General features: G+C 41.7%; 1 protein-coding gene across 7 annotated transcripts; it reads right to left on the bottom strand.

Moving 5' to 3' along the window:
- Positions 1–118: 118 nt before the first annotated feature.
- On the bottom strand, positions 119–21,983 carry mast3b (microtubule associated serine/threonine kinase 3b). 7 transcript variants are annotated; one of them, XM_079574521.1, is made up of 28 exons: positions 21,658–21,981; positions 19,444–19,533; positions 14,620–14,708; positions 13,282–13,354; positions 11,544–11,564; positions 11,234–11,312; positions 9,606–9,763; positions 8,872–8,947; positions 8,568–8,777; positions 7,355–7,456; positions 7,142–7,274; positions 6,983–7,047; positions 6,791–6,882; positions 6,515–6,723; positions 6,270–6,408; positions 6,044–6,176; positions 5,801–5,966; positions 5,621–5,722; positions 5,410–5,532; positions 5,208–5,320; positions 4,977–5,140; positions 4,786–4,907; positions 4,476–4,676; positions 4,167–4,393; positions 3,964–4,086; positions 3,723–3,859; positions 2,593–2,777; positions 119–2,511 (listed from the first exon to the last, which is right to left on the bottom strand). In XM_079574521.1, exons 1-28 carry the CDS (start codon positions 21,702–21,704, stop codon positions 1,430–1,432), a joined length of 4,461 nt encoding a protein of 1,486 aa, XP_079430647.1. In that variant the 5' UTR covers positions 21,705–21,981; the 3' UTR covers positions 119–1,429. The 7 variants fall into 7 exon arrangements, with proteins under 7 accessions (XP_079430647.1, XP_079430644.1, XP_079430649.1 ...); XM_079574518.1 differs by having other exon boundaries at positions 4,786–5,140; positions 21,658–21,982; XM_079574523.1 differs by lacking the exons at positions 19,444–19,533; positions 21,658–21,981 and adding an exon at positions 17,821–18,235.
- Positions 21,984–22,933: the final 950 nt, after the last annotated feature.

The following is a 22,933-nucleotide window of genomic DNA, read 5'->3' on the forward strand; positions in this document are numbered from 1 at the left end:
TGCTCTTTACAGACAAGACTTCAAGATCCTTGAGACAGTACGATATATTGTAGTTTGAAGGGTTTAGTCGGAGCAAACACAACAAGCCATTTGGTAAACCTCCATATGTGTAATGGTGAATAGTAGTACATCCATTGAAGACCTATTAGAAAATACTGTTAAATTGTAAAAAAGTATCCCCACCCTTTGAAGTGGAACCTTTGATTGACCGATGTGCATATTGTAACCCTTTAATATTTTTGGAAGTTAATTCAGATTCATGTTCCAAATACACAACAATATCTGAACAAAACAAAGATAGATTGTAAAAGAGCCCTGGATCTGGTGTCTCTCTTTGACAATACAAAAGTCATGTATATACATTAGTGCACTTTTCTCTGTTGTAAACATCAATACACCGCAGGTAAAAGCGGGTGATAAGACAATGTTTTTGACATGCCCTTCAGTGAAAACTAGTCTCTATCGTCCACAAAAATGGATATTGACCGAGTTCTGGGGATTGACGACAAGTTTTCTGTATTTATGAAATTAAATTTAAAACTTATGCTACTGTCGTAAAATTAAATCACAATTGTGGCACCTTCATTTTCATAAAATCTTACAGATGAAGCCTCCTGGTATGTTGACATCTATACCAACTTTCCACACGCTTGCCCTGACTGTCCCCTAAGACAGAGCTTAGGAGACATGTTTTATTGGCACACTATTATTATTATTGGGACACAAGAAACCATGTACATAAGACGTAAAACAGTTTACTTAATGGCCTATAACAATGCTAGATTGTAACATACAACAGTGGAGGAAGCAAGTCAAAAATCTGGACTTGCACTAGAATCAAAAACAAAGTTACACATTTGCCATATTAAAAAAAATTAAAATATATTTGCAACAATGCTTTTGTTTTGATTATGACCTTGTGCGTACCCCTTTTCTAATACTCAAGCCTGTGGTTGTACAAAACAGTGGAAGCTGCGCAGAAAAAATCAATTCAGTATCAAATCTACATGTGGTACCTTTTGGTCCAACTTCAAATTCAGTCCAGGGCAAACAAAATACTGTGTACCTCAACAATTCATGTAAAAAATAGACATTTATCTTTAAAAATCCAGTCAAAAGACGTAAACCACATTTTTATGAATACAAAATGTTGAATCTTGGCTCTTTAACTAATGAGAACATCCCACATACCCTGTTGCTAACTCATCAGAGTCAGCACAACTGAATAAATAATAAACAAGGCTTTCAAGCAGATCTTAACAATAGAAAAAATTCAAGTATACAAATGTCTCACTTGAGCAGGCACTCTTACACTACACACATGTAAATCAGCTTACAACTCTCATGTTTGCAACAGAATGAACATGTTACATTTGGTGAAAGATATTGGGGAAGAAAGCTCATTTTCAAGAGGGCTTTCTATGTGCATTTACTTTTTCAGATGTGCCTTTTTGGACACGTCTTCCTCCCTGTGCTGCTCAATCTTCTCTGCTGCATGTTTAACTTGAGGGCTTATAGAGGTGCTTTCTGTAGTCTTGCTGCTGCTGCTGCTGCTGCTGCTGCTGATGTTCAGTTGCTGCACAGACAACTCCAGCTCCAGCTCAGTTTTCTCATTCGAGTCCTCTCCATCCGAACATGGCTCCCACTCATCCTGTCCTTCACTTTCCGTGGAGCCTTGCACAGCGATCTGAGGCACCAGCGTGAACCTGCGCACCACAGGGACCTGCAGGTCTACCTCTCCACTGCTCTGTGTGCGGCTGAGGAACAGCGCTGGCCTATGGTACTTGTGCTGGAGCTCGGATTGCATTGAGGTTGCGGGGGTCGGTATAGTTGTTGGGGTTTTCTCCTCAGGCTCATCAAAGCTCACCTCTTGCACTGCCTCCTGTTTTTTAAAAGAGTCTCGTCGCTCAGACAGGTTAAGTTTGCGCATCACAACAAGTTGCTCAGATCTATCCAAACCGGTGTCCCTTATTCTCTGACCAGCAATGTAGCCCCCAAGTCGACAGTGGTCAGTCCCGATGTAGCCACCGCAGCTGGCCCCTTCTGCCTCCGGGTCCCCAAGAAGATCCCCCTCACCATAAAAAGGAACTTCCAATGTATGCCTGCGGGGATTATAGGACTTTTTATCCGCATGGTAGACACCAGACAATTTTTCAGCAGACTGTACTCTCTTGAGCAGCGGGGATCGAGGTGGTTCTGCACTACGAGGTCGGACATGTCTGACAATGGTGGGAGGGGACAGAGTTTTACCATGGTACGCGTGAAAAGACTTGGCAAAGCCAGGCAAAGGGGAAGGTGATCGCTGTGGAGAAAGAGGCTGTGTGGAAGACGTGGAGTTGCAGGCCAGTGGTGAAGGCGGAATGTTGCTCGTGGACTTGCGCCGACCGACTTTAGTATATCTCTGAGTGCTGAGCTTGGAGCCAAGTCCATGGAGAGAGCTCGGACGTATGTGTGTAGCTGGAGAACTGGGAGAACTTGAGCAAGGAGAAGTGCTCTGAGGAGAGTGGTTGTCTGGTAAAAACACAACAAACAAAAAGAATTCAACTAATCTATTTATAATATTAATTGGCCACTTGATGTATCAAATCATACCAAAAGTCTGATGGTCAGGGGCAGGACTCCGGCAGGGGGTGGAGGGACCAGGAGAGAGGCTGTGCGTTGGGGAGCCTGGAAGACTCTCACTTGAGGAAACTGAGTGATGGAGACCGGAGGAGAAACTACGACTGCTGTGCATCACTGTGCTCTGTTTGGACAGTTTCTTCAATATGCTTCTTCGCCTGTAAACAGGAGACACAAACACGACGTTTACAATCCAAAGAAATTATACCATCAAGATTGAAAACAAAACTTGATAATTTGAGGTATTTGAAGTTAATCTAACTATGACAGAGGAGTATAATGCAACTTAAAGGCACACTGCGTAACATTTCGGAATATACTGTTTTCATCAGTCCAAAACATGCTCCTAATGTTAAGCTCGACAGAATTTTTTTGCAGTGGGATTTGGATGAGAACCTAACCTGTTTAAATCTCAAATTCAACATCTCCATGAAGACGAGCTGAAGAGGTACCCACTCACGGTAGGAGACAATTTTATTTATTGGGTAAAATTCTACACAGTGTGGCTTTAAGTAAGCACACTCACACTCTTTTGAAGAAAGGTCTGGATGCTCCGAACGGCCTCCACTTACCGGTACACAAACAAACCGAGCTGTGGCCGATTATATCAGCACGAGGACTTGATTGGCGCTGGCAAGTTTAATGCAAGCTCAGGAAAAGTTGCGAGCCACTTTTGCGATTGAAAGGACTGAATCAAGTTTGCCTTGAGCCTTATTTGTCAGATGTGGTTGGGTTTGGGATAAAGTATTACACACGGAGCAGCGATGTCAAAGGAATCGACCGCTGCTGCTGCTTTTTTTGTTCATCAGGAGGTAAACGCAGCACAGTGGCACTGACACAAGTTGTAAAAACAGTCTTTTCTCACTTTTTTTACCATGACAAATGCAGCTGCTATGACAGCTGCTTGTATCCGTGCGTGTGCGCATACATGAGGAACTGTGCCGTGCTCTGGCCCAGTCCGGAACCAAACCGGGCCTGGGCACAGTTTGATTGCACTCTCATGTCCATCAGAACCGCTATTCTAACTAGTAATACACAACTAACGACACCGAATGATGACGGTAACAACAAATACCTTGCTTTAAAGGAACAATATTTCTGACCTGTCATAGTTGTCTCTCCTTTTGCTCTTCTTGCTTCTACGGGCCATCTTTCCTTTGTGTTTTGTTTTTCGAGCTGGTCCAACTTTGATTGATGAGTTCTCCAGAGCAATTGTTTGAAGAGCCACCTTGTTTCCACTCTGCACATTGTTAGGAGCAACAAAAAATGAAGGTTAAACTAAACATGACTGATGTCTGTGAGCCATAAGAGAATTAAAATCCCTCAGGCAGGTCATGTGTATACCTTTAGCAGAAGTTCTATCATTTCTGGATGGACTAATCCTTGGACTGAGTCGCCATTCACATGTGTTATGAGATCCCCAGTATGAAGACCGGCCTGGTGTGCTGGACTTCCCTCCTCCACACTCTGTAGGAGAGTGATGGTCAGTAAGACGATCCAATAATTGAACATATAAATTACATTATCAGGTCAAATGGTTTTCTTACCGACACCATGTGATGCACTGTGTAGACATCACTGTCGCCCATGTACACACGTATGGCCTGTACTGTGAACCCATATTTTTTCCCTGAGGTGTGTATGATGATGGGTGGCCTTAGGCTGCCAGGGCTAAAAGACAGATCTCTACTGGGCGAAGACTCCCGAGACGAAGGGTTAGAAGACAAAGAGCGCGGGGAAATAGGACTTGGCTGGAGACCAACAGGAGAGTCATCTGTAAATAGCAAACACCAATCAAACTGCAGGCAGTGTGTGCACATCACAAAAACATACACACATTAGGTATTTAGACCTACCACTTGTAATAATGAGGGACAGCGCCGACACAGAGGCTGATTTGGGGACTTTTCCCCCACAGGGCAGTTTCTGTCTGTCTGGTGTTTCCAGCTGGTTACCAAAACGTCTGGGGCCAGAGGGGTCCTTGGGAGATGAGTGTTTGCCTCCAGTGCTGTTGCTGCGGATACGGATCCTTCGTAGGTTTGACACAACCACTTCGGCTAAACATAAGACACATGAAAAAGGTCAAACTATTTAACACAAGACAACAACAAGAACAGTCAACCTTGTTCTAACAATGAATTATTGTAGGTATACAGGATAATTTACCTTCATCATCAGTGGAGAGTGCAAAGCGAGGCATAGTCTCCAGGCTGTGGGTGCTACTCATCACCAGTGGACTAGTGCTCCTCTCAGACTGAGATGAGCTGGAAGATGCCCTGGGACGGAGGCTGTCAACAAGAAATGGTTGAATATGATATTGGGGCAAAATTAGTGCATGTTTAACATGCTGAGGATACCTGGCCATGCGTCCAGATTGCTTTCTTTCAACAGTGCCCTCTACTGGACCTGGAGAGGGACTGAGTCCTACATCAGAACGGTCATCTTTTTCTTCACTATGACTTCGATCCGATGAGAAACTTAGATTCGAGGGCGTTGCCAGATATTCTGTGCTGCTGTAAACCTAATAATACATTTAGTGTAAGCTTTAATTACTTCACAGAAATATAATGTTAGGATTAAGTCCTTACTTTACTGAAGCGGTTTGACCATGAGGCAAACTGGCGTATTTCTAAAGAGGACTCTTCATCATTTGTTTCTTCATCTTCATCAGACGCTAAATGATGGTAACGCTCTGAACGAGCTGAATACGGGTAATTCACACATATCAAGTAACTGAGTGAAGTAATGTATACATTGTGCTTATATATAGTATAGTTATAAGTGGCTTACTGTCAAAGTAACTGGTGTCATCCTCTGCCTCCAGCTGAGGAATAAACTCTGCCTTTTGTCTCAGAAGTCCATTCCAGTCCACACCAAGAAAGAATGGGTGCCGTTTCACTTCTGTGGCTCCACCTACAGTTACAGTTTGTAATAATAATTCATTTTCTCACTAGAAAACCTTCCATTTCCTTTGAACATTGTTCTTGCACAATGCACATACCAGTTCCAAGTCGTTCTAGTGGACTCTGCCTTAACAAGCGAGTGATCAGGTCTTGCGCATCACCAGGCAATGCATCATCGCCTTCAGGCCAAACAATTTCATCTATGAATCACATTATTAGTCATTTTATACTTGATTTATTAGAATCGAAGATCTTTACAAACAAGATAATCTTTATACCACTGACAACTTGTCCGAAAAGTTCCTCAGGCGTGTCTCCAAAAAATGGTACACAGCCAACCAGAAACTCATACAGGATTATTCCCATGGCCCACCAGTCCACTGGCTTCCCGTATCCCTGTCTAAGGATCACCTCTGGGGCAATATATTCTGGAGTTCCACAGACCTGCACACAAGATCAAGAATATATTAAAGTTTTACTGACTGAAGGCTCGAGATTAAATGTGAAAGTGTCAACTCAACCTGTTTGTCAATGAACTCTCTGGTGTCTTTCTCTATATGACCCTCGTACAGGTTTGTGGTCATATTCATTAGACCAATTTTAGACAGGCCAAAGTCTGTCAGCTTGATGTGGCCCATGGACGTAATTAACAAACTGGTGGGGAAAATAAGACAACGTCATCAAACGAGGGTATGTGAAGTATGCAGTCGACAGTGACCACGATCTTTACAGACCCAGCACACTCACTTGTCAGGTTTGAGGTCGCGATGTACAATGCCATAATTATGAAGGTATTCCAGAGCCAGAACTGTTTCAGCAAAATACATTCTTGACATCTCCACAGGGAGGGGGCCCATGTTTTTCAGCAAAGTGGCACAGTCTCCCCCTAAAGGAAAAACAATTGGAAGCACGGTTTATACACCGTTATACAATTCAAAGCACAGACAAACAAGGCCAGCTCATTCTAGTACATTATTAGTGTCAAACATTACCTTCAACATACTCCATGACCATGCAGAGGTGACGACGAGTCTCAAATGAGCAGAACATTGACACGACAAAGGGGTTTTCAGCAAATGTGAGAATGTCTCGTTCCACAAAGGCTTGTTGAATCTGATTCCTCAAAGCCAGATTTTGACGGTTAATCTTTTTCATTGCAAAGCGCTGCCGTGTCTCCTTGTGACGGACCAGGTACACAGCCCTGGAAAGACAATTACACAACCGTAAAAACAATTTCAACAAATTGCTTAAATATCTTTCTGACTTACCCATAGGCTCCATTGCTTATTAGTTTTATTGTTTCAAAATCACTTTCAAAAGGTTTCCGTCTTGTTGGGGTTAATGTTTGTGGCGCCTTATTCTACAACATTAAATTTAAGATGTGAGCATCAATACTATTATAATTACTGCAGTAAATACTTGAAGATAGTCATAGTATGAGCCACAGTATTTAAGTTTACCTCTGCAGAAGGTTCGGGTTCTGCAGGTGCTGTGGGACTGGCATCAAACTGTTCAAGTTGGATTTCTGCAGAAGTAGTTGAGAATGTGTATATAATTAAAAAATATAAAATAAATACAAGCTGTTATTGACGGTATACAATTAACAAACAGGTGCCGACCTTCGAGAGGGTCTCTAGTCAGACCAAGCTGGCTGATGATATATCGAGGGATGTCCGTCTTGATACCTTGTCCGACTTTGGCGTGACCTTCTGCTGCTTCAAGAAGATGATAAAACTCCTCTGGGTCAAACTCCTGTGAACAACATTGAGCTTGGTTTATCAGATCCACTTCCAAGGGTTCATTTGTCAGTGATTTGTGCCTTCTCAGCTTACCAGACACTCGAGGAGGCGAGCAGGCCTTGAGATTACGATGAGGAGCTTTCTTACTAACTGAATGATGACGGTGACCTCCTCACTCTCAGAGCGCTCATAAGCCTAGTCAGTGACAACACAGGAAGGAAACTATGAATTTATGCTCTTCTCTGTAGCTTATGTAATACACAAATATGCTATATAGTGTCAAACATGCTGTTAATAAGAGCTGTGTGAGGACGTTCTTTAGGCAATGTGCTATATACTAATAGCAATCAAGAACAGAACAATGAGGGCTCAGCTGACAGGGAATGCAGTTGTTAAGAACATCAGAGAAGACAAAATGATCAAATCTAATCATCATTACAGTAAAGAGCAGCTGTTAGACATTGAGAGTCTGAACTTTAACAGTGGATCAAAGCGTGGTGATTTTAATTTAGTTTAAGACAAGTGATTTCAAATGACCAAAATACATAAAAAAGCTGTGGGGTGGTAGTATGACCTTGTTCCATAAAAAGATTTTTTGGGTTAATGAACTGCAGCGTTTACATGGTTCCCAGAATGGATGCCAGCTCTTGTTTCACTGCATGGGAACAGACTTATCAGTTCAGCTGGAGGTAAAGCAAGGCGACCATGCCTTCTGTCTGACAGTATGCAGAGAAACAGGGAAGAGTTGCTATAGTAACTAGCATTTTATCACAACGTGACAAAAGTACCTCTCTAGCAACTTCCACAACCAGATCCAATGTGTGTGAGCCCTTGACTCTCAGATGCTCAGCGAGGCAGCAAAACGTCTGATTGCTCATTTCACCACAGTGTCCAATGCCCTTTCACAACTCAGGCACATCATATTGATTGTGCCCGTCAGGAGGTCGAGTTCTGCACTCAATAGCTGATGTTCAAAGTGAAATAACATGGACTTCTTGTTTACAGTGGCATCACAAAGTTTTCAAACTACTTTTACTGTATTATATTTTATTACAGTGTATTTTATTTCTTATGGTGAACATTTCTACACGGATCATTCTCAAAAATAACGTAAAATTGATTTGAAAAACTCTATGCATACTGTGGTGAATTATACTCCCTGCACATTACATGCAAAGGTGCAGCCTCTATTTAAGCATGACTCTTTTAGTGTCAGACTTCAACATAACACCTGGATAAAAAGAGGAGTATGACTTGAACTTCATAAGTGTGCTGTAAATGCTAGCAGACACATCGATTACACAACCTCGTGAAGCAGCTTGTCCAGTTTCTCCTGCAGTTCGGCAAAATAGCGCGAAGTGACCAGGCCTTTCTGTGACTTGTCCAGGCAGTCTCGGGCCAGCTCGACCAACTGGTGCTGGATGAAGCCCAGCACCCCGTCGGCCAAAGGCAGGGAGCTGTCTGGAGAGCAGTGGGTGACGATCTCCAACAAGCGCTCCTCCATCTGGGCTGTGGCCTACAAGCAGAGCAGCCAAACACAACAAAAACATGATTTCAATTAACAATACTTGGCACACATAACACAATGAGACAAGGCCGGTAGTGGGTACCTTTGGAAAGCGCTCCCTGTAAACATGGTTCATCATCACGATCTCGTTGTCATAGGAGACACTTGACCTTCCGGGGCTGCAGGAGAATTAAGAACCTTCATTAAAAATGATCCATAAATAATCTCATAAGCTCTTGCGACTGAATAAATGTGGCAGTGAGGATGGAGACCTACTAAATCGTGTTGTTTTTTTTGGGATGATTTTTCTTTTTAAACCAATCCATTGTCTAATCTCAGGTTTGAAGATTTGGAGTAACAAAAAGGCTTAAAGCCTTAGTTATCTACTGCAATCATTTTGTACTTTAGACCAATGTGATGGCATTGCAAAAGAAAAAAAATGTATTATGAAAGATTGAAAGATGAAAGGCTGGTGTCCAACGCGACTGCAGCAGTTTTCCGTGTCTCTCATCATCAGAACCCTCTTCACCTCGTTCCAGAACCACCCCCAACCTTAACTACAGTTCAGCAGCTCCATCCCTGGGGCTCTGTTAGCTAGCACACCCACGCACAGCGCACCATGGTGCATCGCACAAACAGCGCTTAAGCGAACAGCTATGCAGTCATCTCCACCTGCCTGCTAGACAGCATGTGATCAGCCAGACATGTTTATGAGACACCAAATGTCTCTTTGCATTGGTCATGCTCACATAAAAGTTTGGTTTTAACACAAAAAACTTCACAAGCTTACCCTAAATGTATACTGGTGCAAATGAACAAAAGCAAATAAATTGTCACCTGAGGCTCCGGGAGCGTGGCCGAATGACAGTTGCTGGTCGGCCATCTTCATCAGGCATACTGTCTGTACTGCGGAAGTGTTTGAAAAGGAAGTGTAGCTCATCTTGTGTTGGCTGGTAAGGAAGCTGGTGGAGCCGCTCCTGGGATGATGAGGATGACTGCAGACACAAAGATCCAATGGAAGTGAACACCACACAGATAATCTCAATTTTACTTAGCTCTAAAACGTGCCATCAATAAATGGGCAGGACATTAGTAGCAAGCAAGTATTTCTCCAATTCTCAAGTCATGGGTATCATAAAAAAGACATTGAAACTAACAAGGAATTGAAAGATCCAGCTTTATTGGTGCCAAAGCAAATACTTGAGTTTAGAGTATCTGGTGATACAAACCGGTACTAGTGCGGACAGTGGAGACTCTCTTAAAGCCAATTGAACTTTTCCAAATAAGCTCAGAATAATTATTTCATCACAAAACAACAAAAAAACATGCATAATATAAAGTTCCAACACCAAAATCCAGCTTCAACAGTATCCTGGTAACTCATCTTTTTTACATTAATTGATTGACCACACCCCTAATAGATATCCTGAACCGGTACTGATGCAGGAAATTTCCCTATTCTGGATCCAGAACCAGCTTCTGCATTGATAAATCCAACAAATGAATAGTGGTGAAGAGAAATTAGCAAGGAAGCAAAGGCTGACCAGTGCGGTAGTTCAATCCCTACCTGTAAATAGATGCTCATAATCCTGCACAAAGGTTGAATAAAATAAGGAAACAGTACAGTAGTAAAGTAAAGTTGAAACTAATCTTTTTTGTGGCTTTATATATCGGTCAGTGACACTGGTTTGTCAGGCTGGATCAGTGCAGTAGGAACATGTTTTGACAAGCCACAAAATCCTGATGTTCAAGGCGATAACTGCATTTCTGTGCTAAATATTTATGTAATGACGGCAGCCACATTTTAGTTTTGTATTATATTATATTATGTATTTCTATTATTAGGTAAAGTATTAAGATATGCTAAATAACCAAAAATCTGACTTGCTGAGTTGAGACATAGAAAACTTTTTCTAGGTCAAACAGGATGATGTGCATATTGGAAGTTTGTGGTCCATGTGTCCTGAACAAAGAGGGGCAGCAGGACAGCGTCTGTGCAGCCTTTTTATAAAGCCTGGGCATCACGACAACAGCGAGGGCCACTAAACTCCCCTATTGTTCGTACTGACCTGTGAGCCTTTGTTCCTCAAGCCCCAATAAACTACATCAGACAGACAATCAGCACAGTCTGTGCCGTCCCACTTGCTTTTCATATGAGTAGTGGTTTACTCAACATACAGACCTATTATCAGGTAAAAACTGGAATAAAAAAAAAAATACATATATATAATTCTAAAAGAATTGAATACCATTGCATGTGCATATGTTCACACAGACAGTATATTAGCACCTTGTGGACAATGAGTCTCTCACGCTGATGATGGAGGAAAACAATTTGTTTGCCATACTTTTCTTGGCATTGACTTTGTTTTATTGCAAAGAAAACAGAGGTGTCAGAAGAGTCAAAGTGTTGTCAAGCAGCCAGGGGAAATTGCAGACAGCGTGCACTGCATAGAGTGACTTACTGAGACGGTGGAGCTGGGTGGATTGGTGCCGTAGCCAGACGAGGGGAGGGAGGCCAGGGACCATCTCCGGCCCTCAGCCCTGAGCACAAGAGACATGAATATTATATAAGCCTCAACGGTAGAGGCATTAGTTAGCATTTCATAAGAGTAACACTCCTTACATAACCCACTACACAGGAACAAAAGAGCATGAAATTAATTTCGCATTGCATCAACCAAACCAAAATGTGCTTTACTAACAATGAATAAAGCTTCACACATTATCACAGAAATACAATTGCAACCACACCAGAATTATGAAAGTAGCTACCTGTCAGCACGAGCCAGATGACTGCCATGACAGCAAGAAAAAGAGGGGAAAAAAGCAGAGAAACATTTTTGTAATTGGGGAATCTGGAGGAAGACATTCAGTGGCCCCTGGCATTCAGCAGAGAGATCAGTGCTGACAATGTTGCCCTCCCTGTCACTTGTGCTTACACAAATGAAGATGGGCTCAAAAAAGTAGATAAGAGTTTAATATATCTCTAGTTTATCACACTACTACACAGCCATTTCACCACGACAAAACATATGAACATCTACATGTCAAGCAGGTACGCAGACTCACCAGGTAAGTGAATGTACCACTGGCTCTTTAACACAGAGCATTAAATGTATTTCAAAGAGACGGCCTATGTCAGCTGGCTTTCAGCACTGCGTTAAGTGATGGTCTAATGTTCCATTGGATTTAGAGCTGGTGTGTACTTTTTAAACATTGCAAGGTTAGTAGTTTTGTTGTGTGTTTTTATTTTAAGAGCTGGATATGAGAATAGACAGGGCAAAGAGCGGAGAGAGGTATGCAGCCGACAAGCACAGAACCCGAACAAGGCGCATTTCATGTCTGGAATTCATAACCTTCAACAGAGGCCACACAACACCTGTTACAGGAGCACGACACTTTCATACTGACATGCTACATTATTTAAAACACAGCAAATGGCCTGAGCAAGCAGGAAAAAGAAAACCTGTTACCAACAACATACAGCTGCTTTATATTTGATCTTTAGATTCGGTATTTATGAGACATCACACTCAACATTTTTGCTATTAAGTACTGTACTTATCAAGAACTATTTCTCATTGTTCTCTCCCTCACAACAGAAGATATGTTAAAATTTGGTTATCTCAACTAGTTGTGAGGAGGGGCTCATGACTTTTTAAAGACCATTCTTGGGTGTCTCTCCATGGTGCTTGCTTTCCTGTTGGTTACACAGGCCTGGAGTGAGAAGAGTGTGTTGCCATGGAAACGTGACTGAGTGATGTGTGAGTGGGCTTCCGGGGCTCCCCTCCATTTAAGTGCACCGCTGCTGCTGCTGCTGCTGCTGCTGCTGAGAGGAGCTGAGAGGAGCTGGCACAGGCTGAGTCAGCCTCACGCGGCTACACACGCTTTTACATTTCAGACGTCTCTCACAGGCCACAACAGATACTACCGCTTTATCACTGTCCAATCGTTGTCCTCCGAGGCTAATGCGGGTTTACTCTTAGCATCTGGTTGATGATGTTACGCCCAGATAAGGGGCATAATCTCATGTTCCTTATTGATAACAGTTGACTTTAATAAGAAATAAGAAAAAAAGTTAAGGAATTTTGACCAGTCCTAGAAACTTCCAACATAAACCTGCATATTACGATAGGATATAATTGAACTCGACCCATCGCTTAAATATCATAGGCCCATAGAGTATTGTGATGTCCCAAACTCCCACACTCCCAAACTCAAGCAATCACACATATATGAAAGGTCTTACCTACATACTAGACCGTACTCGCCGATTTGTTCTGTTGTTTTTTTCTGTGGCATGAATATGCTAACAACATTTTCATTCAGTCTCAAAACAAACAATCACAAATTGGTTAATTTAACGTTGACACTCATATTATTTCTTTTTCCCAATTTTGGAAGCCAAAGAAGAGGCGTTATAAACCAAATGAGGCCAAAGCAAACAACAGCACAAAGGTTAAGGTGTCAAACGGTTTGTGTAACATTATGATGATCTGCAATTACACACCTTCGTGCAAATGGAAAGTTGAGGCAAGCGTTGGTTGACACATTTCGAGGGCTGTCCAGTGGGCTACTTGCAGCTGAAAGAGGACCAAAAAAAATCAACAATTACTTAAAATTGAAATAACTATGGTCACATGGGGTTAAATATTGTGGCCAATAATAGAGTTGTGTCTATGAAAATAAAGTGAGCAGTTACAGGCTGATGGCACCCTGTGATTAGATAATCCTCAGAGCGATTGAGTTTGGAAGACGCACATGACACCCTGCTGATAGGAACAGCTCTAAAAGGATCATCTATGGATCATCCAAGAAAATTCACGAGGTTTTCACATGCCAAAAATCAGAAGGGATTTATTTGTCAGTCTTTAAAAAGAAATATATTTTCAAGGCTGCACAAGTTATTTCAATATTAGGTGATTTATATTGCAAAAAAGTTCTCCATCTGACAGAGATTTACACATATAAAAATGTGGAAAGGTTCCGCTTTAGTCACGATTTCCCTAATTTAGGCAACCACTTAAAGTCTTCTTTCGCAAAATCTGATGAAAAGAGTAATTCTATATTCTATTTGGTTTATTTTAGAGCTACAAAAAAGGCCTGTAATAAAATAACAATGACACAAACCATTATAAATACTTGTTTAAAGTCAATAATGCATGCCGACTATGAAAACTTGCCCAGACAGACAAGTGATTACAATCTCAGGCAAATATGAACTAAAACCCTCCTGCTTTGACAAACAAATGTGGGCTGCCTGCAGGCTGACATCATGCATGCAGGGCTGTTATATAACTCTGAGAAGAGATTATTGACCCTATAACAGCTGGACAAAGCTTCATAGTCTGTGTCTGAATTTGAGCTGAAAAATAAAAGCAATAGCAGGTGTATTCACGTTGGAGCCATTTTTTACGATATAATACTATAAGGTTGTTGTGTCACATTATTGTGGATATCACAATAGCATTATCTTCACAATCGCATCATCTTCACAAAGCCAAAATATAAACTTACATGAACACAAAGCATAGGCGGGTGTTAAATAATGATAGAATAAAACCTATAGTACTCAAACCCTACATAGCAACAACTCAGCTGTGTTTGAAATGTTTTGTGTCAAAGTTCATAATCTGCCTTTGTGTGCTTGCAATTTATCTAGCAACGAGATGAAATTGTTGTAGCAGAGTTATCTTTAAGCCAGTTCCAAGAATACCCTGTGTTCATGGCGATATGTGTGCTGCTGATATGGTCGTATGAAGGTTCTCAATAGACCCACTCGTGTACGGTGTATAGCAGTTTTAGAAAAATTGTTCCAAACAGCAAAGTAATAGACAGTATATCTTACCAGTGTGGAGTGAGAGAGGGGACAGTGGGCGGGAGAGTGTGGGTGAGGGCGTCCCGACACCGAGGCTCTTCCTGTTGCTGCTTCGACAGCTGTATCAGAAAAAGGAAAGGAGACATTGAGAAACTGCCACTTATAAGAACACACAAGTGTTGCAAGTGGCACTTACATCAGCACTTGTGTGTTGTGGTTAAGGCAGCTACTGTTGTAAACTATGCATGAACATAACATAATAAACAGTGTCTACTTGAACTAATACCACCCAAACAATTACATGTTATCATATATTTATTGGCCAGAACATAAAAACATTCATAAGACAGGGAGGTAAAAGTAAGTGAACCTCTTGGCACAGCGTAGAATACTCGATGAGGTAAAAAAGAACCCTAGAGTGTCAGCTAAAGACTGACAGAAATCCCTGATGCATGCCAACATCTCTGTGTTGACACGTCTACAACATGTAAAATATTGAACACGAATGGGGTTGAAGAATGCCACGGAGGAAGCCATTGCAGTAAAAAAAAACATTGCTGCACGTTTGAAGTTTGTGGAAGAGCACTTAGTTGCTCCACAGCACTAGTGGCAAAATATCCTGTGGACTGATTAAATTTTATGACCAATATAGGCAGACATTTAAGAAATTCCAAAGGGTTCACATACTTTTTCCTCCCGCTGCAAAAGTTAATCAGTTCAATATTGCAATGGGTGAACTGTTGGCATGAGTTTAATACATTAGAGTAAAGCCCTTTCACACATTTTATAAGATGGACATCGTGTCAATGAACTACAAATAAACAATTTCGCAAAAGCTGCTCCTCTAAGCAGACTCTAATAATTGTGTCCCTTGGTTTATCCACCTATAATTGTATTATGCTTGTCAGTATAGGTTTAGGGCTGAGCCATGCCATTGTCGTCTTGTTGTCTTTGCTGAGCTGCAGCAGGTGGATCCGATTAAAAGTCATAAGACCTTTCCATGTTCAGTAAGTCAATCAATCAACAATCCATCAAAGAAGAAAGTGGTTAAGGAGAACTTGATCTCTAAAGTAGTTGCTGAATGAATTGCTCCAGAAATCATCAGAAAAAAATGTAAAAATAGCTTGCATCAACTAAAGTTAATCTGCTGCACTACTTTGTAGGGCTGGGACAATACACTTCTGTCACGATACGTATCACGATACTCAGGGGCCGATCTGCAACGTACTGCAGTCCAGAAAGTGCATATGAAGTAATACAGTGGGAGGAAAAAGTATGTGAACGCTTTGGAATTTCTCACATCTCTGTCTAAATTGGTCACTAAATGTGGTCTGATCTTCATCTCAAACCAATAAGAATGAATAAACAGTGTCTGCTTAAACTAATACCACCCAAACAATCAAATGTATCATATTTTTATTGGCCATAACATGTAAACATTCACAATACAACGTGGAAAGAGTGAACGCCAGGAAATCTCCCTGAACTGCAGCAGGTTTTGTAAAGAGAAATGGTCCAAGATTCATCCTGATCGTTGTGAGCGTCTAATCAGCAACTATAGAAAAGCAGTTATTGCTGCAAAAGAAGGATCAGTCAGATATTTAATACAAGGGACTCCATGCTGTTGTGAATGTCTCAGGTTTTTCTGCAAAATATCTTCTATTGATGATAGCACGTTGTCCAGGCCCTGAGGCAACAAAACAGCCCCAAACCATAATTTTCCCTGCACCAGACTTCACAGTGAGCATAGTGTAAAGATGTTGATGTGCTGTTCCATTTTTCCTCCTCACATGATGTTCCTCCCAAACTATTCAGCTTTGGTTTGCGAAAGAGCACTTGGATGCTCCACAGCACTACTGGACAAATATTCAATGGACTGTTGGACCCAAAGTTCAATAGTTTGGGAGGAACAAACAACAACGTCATTTGAGGAGGAAAAATGGAACAGCACACCAACATCTTTACACTATGCTCACTGTGAAGTCTGGTGCAGGGAAAATTATGATTTAGGTTTATTCACAAGTTAAAAAAAAAAAACCCTGAGACATTCACAACAGCATGGAATCCCTTGTATTAAAGAGCCGGCTGACTCCTCTTTTGCAGCAATAACTGATCAGGATGAATCTTGGACCATTCTTCTTTACAAAACTACAGCAGTTCAGCAAAATTTCTGGGGCGTTCACTTACTTTTTCCACGCTATATTGTGTTCATGCTATGGCCAATAAAAAGATGATATAATGTAAATGTTTGGACAATATGGATGATTGATTAAGCATCGATACTTGCCGAAAAAATCATTGCAATCCGATATTTTGTCCCAGACCGACTACTTTGTCACACTGTGTTACAGGATACTTGGTGCTATAATAAATAAAAGTATTCAAAAGGTATAAATCTCACAATTTAGCATAAAAAGAAACACAAAGAAACAGGGATACATGTTTATCAGAGTCGACAACAAAGGTTTGCTTTGTTATGCTGACACAATTATGATCATAGCATCTGCACCAGCTAACTGGGGTTACTGGAGATGCTGATACAGACGTCTGCAAGCCTTTTGCATCAACACAAAGATGAGATTATTTCAGCACTGACTGATCTGCCTTTGGAACCATTATATAACCATAAAACTAATCTGAAGCAAATGTATGACACATTAGTCTCTGACGAAGAGGAAAAGCCACCGTGAGTGAGGGAAGCCTTCTGACAGCACATTTGGTTCAACAACAGCAGGAGGACCAGCTTGACACACAGATATCCAGGACTGGGTGTGTGCCAGTAAAATAAGAAAGTAACTTATCCCCCCACCTCCAGCCAAGGCTTACTGGTTACATTGCTTTTTCAGTTTCATGTGCTGCTGTATGAGACTTTCATCAATCAATATCAATACAACGAGTTATAGCATTATCATCATTGGGAATCAACAACGTGGTGCAGTTTTAATGCAGTTTCTATTTGTCAAAGAAACAAGACGTCACTACAACGGCGCACAAAGTAAATGATAGCGTGCAGTTCGTGTGGCTTGTGTTGTATTTCGTAAACACAACAAAGTGCACCAGTTGCTTCAACTTTGATGCTTAATATCAAGATATTACAAACACTAAGCAGCTACTCACATATCAGTTCAAAGAAAATACTGGATTAACGTGACTCCAATCGGCAAAATTCCCATCCCATCACCACCACAATGCTTGAGTTGTACCATATTGTTAGCCAAACTTAGCGACTACCTTTTTGAGCGCTTTAGCAACGCTCCAGGAACAAAACTGGACTTGCTTTGTCCCGGTGCCGCTGACCAATGACTTGGATCCGACATATTGATGTTTTTCTCCTCGCAGAAGCCCTTAAGTAGACACGATTCAATTCAGAGATTTTTTGGGGCTCGGAGCGACGTTAAACCCGCCGCTGCTCCCTCGGTGCACCCCGCCATCATCTCGTCACGTCTTTGTAGTCTAGCGGAGCTGGAGCACCAACAGCAGGGTTTACATCTTCTTCCGTCGTCTGTAAAACCAGTTACTATGCAAACTCCATGTTTCCACAGCGGTTGATCTGCTTGGTTACACGGTCCACTTTACGGTATCAAGCTTCCCTCGAGCCAAACATACGCGGGCTGCTGGCTGCGTGTGGAGGAAGCTGGAAACTAATGTTGCGTTCAGGGAACCTACGTACTCTGCACAGCACAACACCACTACACTACACTCCCGTCACTGCCGGAGCGAGGCAAGAGCCATATGGCTGATTCATAGTTTTACAGCATATAGTTATGCACGAAAACTGCTAAGTTCGATTTATTTTATTATTATTATTATTTTGCAAATGATGTCGCAAATGAGTGACATTTGAACATAAAAGCACCAGAGGCTGTTATACCACAGCGTCTGCAGTTAGAGGGAGCCATATAGTTCTGTTCAATAAAGCATTTTAGTGTTACTTATTTGTACACTGTCTCAATCAAATAAGTGCACCTGCAAATGGCAATCATATTCAGGCACCAGAAGCCAAAAGCAGACACCATGATTCTGCTCCTCACATTCCTCTTCAAAGTGAGCATGCATACTCCCCCAGCACTGCCCACGTCCGTGGCTGCAGATGGTTTGTACACTTTCAAGACCACACATCACTGTTGACTCCGCAGGGCTGAACATAACAAAAATTATGTAATTTTAAAATTATTTCGCATACACTTCATGTGTGGTCTGAAATCCTTTCCCCAGGCTCGTCTACACTGTGTGTAGGTCTAATCTAAACAAATGCTTTGTTTGGACTTGATCAACAAAAATTATACTTTTGAGTTGTGAGCCATAAAGCCATCTAATCTAATACAATAGATTTCAGAATATGTAGCTTTACTCATCCATCATGTTGCTGCACAACGTGAAGCCAATGTGGGAAATGGCAAAAAATTGTAGTTCACGATGTTAAGGTAAGGTAAGGTCTAGATCAAATCTTATGTTACATCCAACTACTTGCAGACAAGCAGCTTCATTACCCTTCAGTGTGTGATGTGACTGTCACATATCCACAAACATGCTGCAGCCGCTGCTGTGTGCAGTGCTGCCTTCCTCCACAGCACCAAGTGTCGTTGCCAAGCAACCTACACAGACTTAGAGACAACTAATAAATAGTAGGGTTTTCACTGGTAAAACACTCACACCTTAAACAAAGCATCCTTGAGTTATAACTTCATTCATGGGCATAATGATTCAACAATTTATACTGCTGGTGTTTGCAGATCAGGAGGCTTCGTTTTATCTGCTGTAATAATAAATATCTACTTTTAAACCAGTGGTGTAACATTTTAAATCGCTTCAGGGAAGATCGTGTGCATGTGAACTGCTAGCTGGCTGTCTTACCTCCAGGGATGAAGTGTTTGTAAAGGGCTGCAGGGACTGCAGGGGCTGCATGGGCTCAAGAGGGTGGGGCTCTGACAGGTGGGTGACAAACTGAAAGGAAAAGACAGGGTATGTAGGGGTTAGGGCATGTTGGCACAAGTATAATACTTCAGGACAAGGCCATACACTGTGCAGCAGCACCAGCTTGATTCCTACCACTGTCAAACCATTACTTGAAACCTCAAAGATTGACAGAATGCCTGACAGATTCAGACAGAGTGTGATTTCTTTATAGCATAACCCAACACAGTGCTTAGTCAAATCTCTAACCAATTTCTTTCTAATGATAATTGTTAGATGAATTGTGTAGGAAAAAATAATTGCCAGAAAATGAAAACCACTTACAATATAACCACACATTTGAATAATATAACACTTAGCAGGAAAACATGCAGGCTAGGCTAAGTCTGGTTCATGAATAGTGCAAGGTTGCTGACCCAGCAATGGAGATGCTTTCTATTGATTTCCTGTTTAGAAGTACGCATTGCTCTGGGCTTCACAGTGCCACTATTGTCTGAGCGGTGCAGGATCCTTGATGCTAAACACATTGCTGGCTACTAATAGACTAATGAAGGTGTTGTCATAGAAATGCTGGGAGGATGATGGGAAAACAACTGCTTCCTGTACACAAAAGGCACCTCACTCTCAGGCTGCCATAACACATGCCACTCATTACACCTCCAGACACATTATTTCATCAAGAGCTTGAGCAAAAAACATAAAACCAATGAACAGGACTTCACTGAATCATTCTCCATGTTTAAAAAATACACTTATTGACACTTCATGGGAACTCCAGTCCCTGACCGCGCCAACTGAGTAAACATCTTGGTGACTCAGCCATTTGTTTTTTCTGCTGAATATTTATCCGACTTCAGTGTTAGGTAAAATGTCATATTGTCTCAACACAGACTGTGATGTTCAAATAGGGTACATTAATCTTGTGTTCACCCAAACATACCTTGAATGGTTGAAAGTGCCCTGATGTAAACTAGGGTAAAATGTTGATGTTATTTTATCCAAAGGAATAAGCTGCTACACAATAGGAAATTGATATAATATAAAATAAAGCCAATTACTAAACTGCAGTTGTTATTCATTGACTGATGTTTACTCGGACTTGTTGACGTTGTGTTTTTAATTGTTTGTTTATAGCTTTTTATTTCTTATTTTTCTATGTAGTGAGTGTAAGGCTACTTGGACACCTGAATTTCCGATTTGGAGATGAATAAAATACATATATATCTTCATCTACCAATCTGTTAATAAGTTAGGAGTGCGGCACATGAGGAATGTCACAGATCACAGATGAAGACAAGTCTGGTCCTTTAAATTAGGAAGGACCATCATTACCAACAACGCATTCCTCTTTGTCGACTGTAATTTTGATGTAGCAATTCCTCATAAATGAAGCTGAGCAGAGTGTGTGCCGATGATGGAGTGCAGGATCAGAGCAGAGGCATGTGCAGGAGCTCCTATGCACCTGTGGATGAGCAGTAGCTTCCACAGACATGAGAGCCCCCTCCTCTTATAAATACACCCCGAGGAGGAGAGTGGGTGGAGAGAAGACTGCAGCTATGTACCCTGATGTGGAGACAGGTTGTGGGGAAATTGAAAATATCTGCCAATGATTCATGCAAGACTTGAACGCTCTTCACATGATGTTATTAAAAGTCACAAAAAGTCTGAAAACACAGATATGTAGGCTATATATGTGTATATTAATTCTTCGTGATATTAAGCTTGGCTTCTGGCAAATGACTGTTTCATATCCAGTAGTCCTGTTTCATGTCCGTTCAATGAATTCAACATTTCCTGTTTCAACATGACAACTAAACTGCAAATTCTCTCCTTCTGGCGCCCTTTATAACAGGTTTGTGAAAACAGGGGGCCACCTGTTACTTCAGATGAACGCGCAGGAGCATGTCTCTTTGCTCTGACAGTCGAAGCTTGGACCTTGAGGATGTAGCAGAGCTGTGGATCTTTTTTGATGGATCTCTACAGTTAGAGCATAGGCGGCGGTCTCAGCTGAGCCCGAAAGCAGCCACTTTACACCCGTGTGTTGACACTCAAGGCACAACGCAAGTCCAGTGAGAAGGCGCTCATAATCACATCTTAGTTATGACAGAGTAAACAACAGTTTGACTGCGCATGGGAGAATAAAAGTAAACTTACTCCAGAGTCAGAGAAGGGATCTTGAGTTTATCTCGCCGTGACTTCATGCTTGCTGAGCGGTGTGAGGGCTTTCTCTACCACAGCGCAGCGACGCTCACTCTCGCGGCCGTTTCACGCGCACTCATCGCTGTGGTGGTGGCAGACTAAAAATAACTCTTTCAACACCCGTATCCTTTTACACCGCAAAAATAACGTTCTCTTTGCAATTTCAAGGAGAAAAGAAATCTACAAACAACATCCAGCGACATCCATGCACGTTGGTTTGATTGTTGTGCGTAGCCGTGGCGCGCCACTGAGCGAATGCCAGAACCGAGGGAGCGACCGGTCACCGCTAACCTCCATGTGACTACAGAGAAAGCTGAGGGGAGGGGGCTCAGTGAGCGCATGTGAATAGCTGGTGAAAACAATCTATATATGAGCCGACAGGGGATAAGGTCGACAGACAGCTCGACCAAACGAACAAAAAGTTCATCCAAATAAATGCACTGATTTAAAAGCCTGAGACAGGCTACACAAGGATATTAGACCAACTGGTTCATGTTTGCACAAATAAGACAAGAAGAAAGAAGAAGAAAATTGTATTTTTGAATTAAAAAGTCTAAAGAAAGACAACTATCAAATGCATTGGTGGGTAGGCTATGCATTTGAGTTCGCATCCACTCTTTTAGTTAGGAAAAAGCCGTTTACCAAATGAAGTCTGCACACAGCATTGCCATCTGGTGTTGATGAATATAATCATCTGCTTGGTGGTGTCGCCCTACACAATACTACAGAACAGATCATTTACGCAGAATTTGACAGCAAATGATTACTGCGAGCTGCGTGTGAGTGTCAGTAAAACTCTCTACCCCAAAAGCTTGTGATTTGATCTTCTTCAGTTGCACTGGATGCTCTACATTTTTTTACGGTTAAAATGTCCCGGCTTATCTTACTTTTCTGTCTCATATTTATCATCCTCAGCGCATCGTTACGCTTATTGCTTAACAAATGATGCTAAAACTTTAGTAAAATGAAAGTGCGCGCATGGATCAGTGGAGATGAGAAGAGTCGGGGGAATACCTTTGGCAGCGAGAAACATGGCAGCTGCAACACAAAGCTTTCTGATTCTCTTCATCGTCCGTGTGATCGAGGAAGAAATCAAAAAGTGCCACTGTGCCACAGTTCCCTATCAACAATATGCACGCACACGTGGCGTGCACGTTTTAGAGCATGCTTGAAATGTGATTTTTAGGTGTGTAGGAGTGTGCATGAGCTCTGAGTTTATAGGCCCATGGTG

The sequence above is a fragment of the Gobius niger genome (assembly GCF_951799975.1).
Source record: "Gobius niger genome assembly, chromosome: 17".
In the NCBI taxonomy this organism is placed as follows: Eukaryota; Metazoa; Chordata; class Actinopteri; order Gobiiformes; family Gobiidae; genus Gobius; species Gobius niger.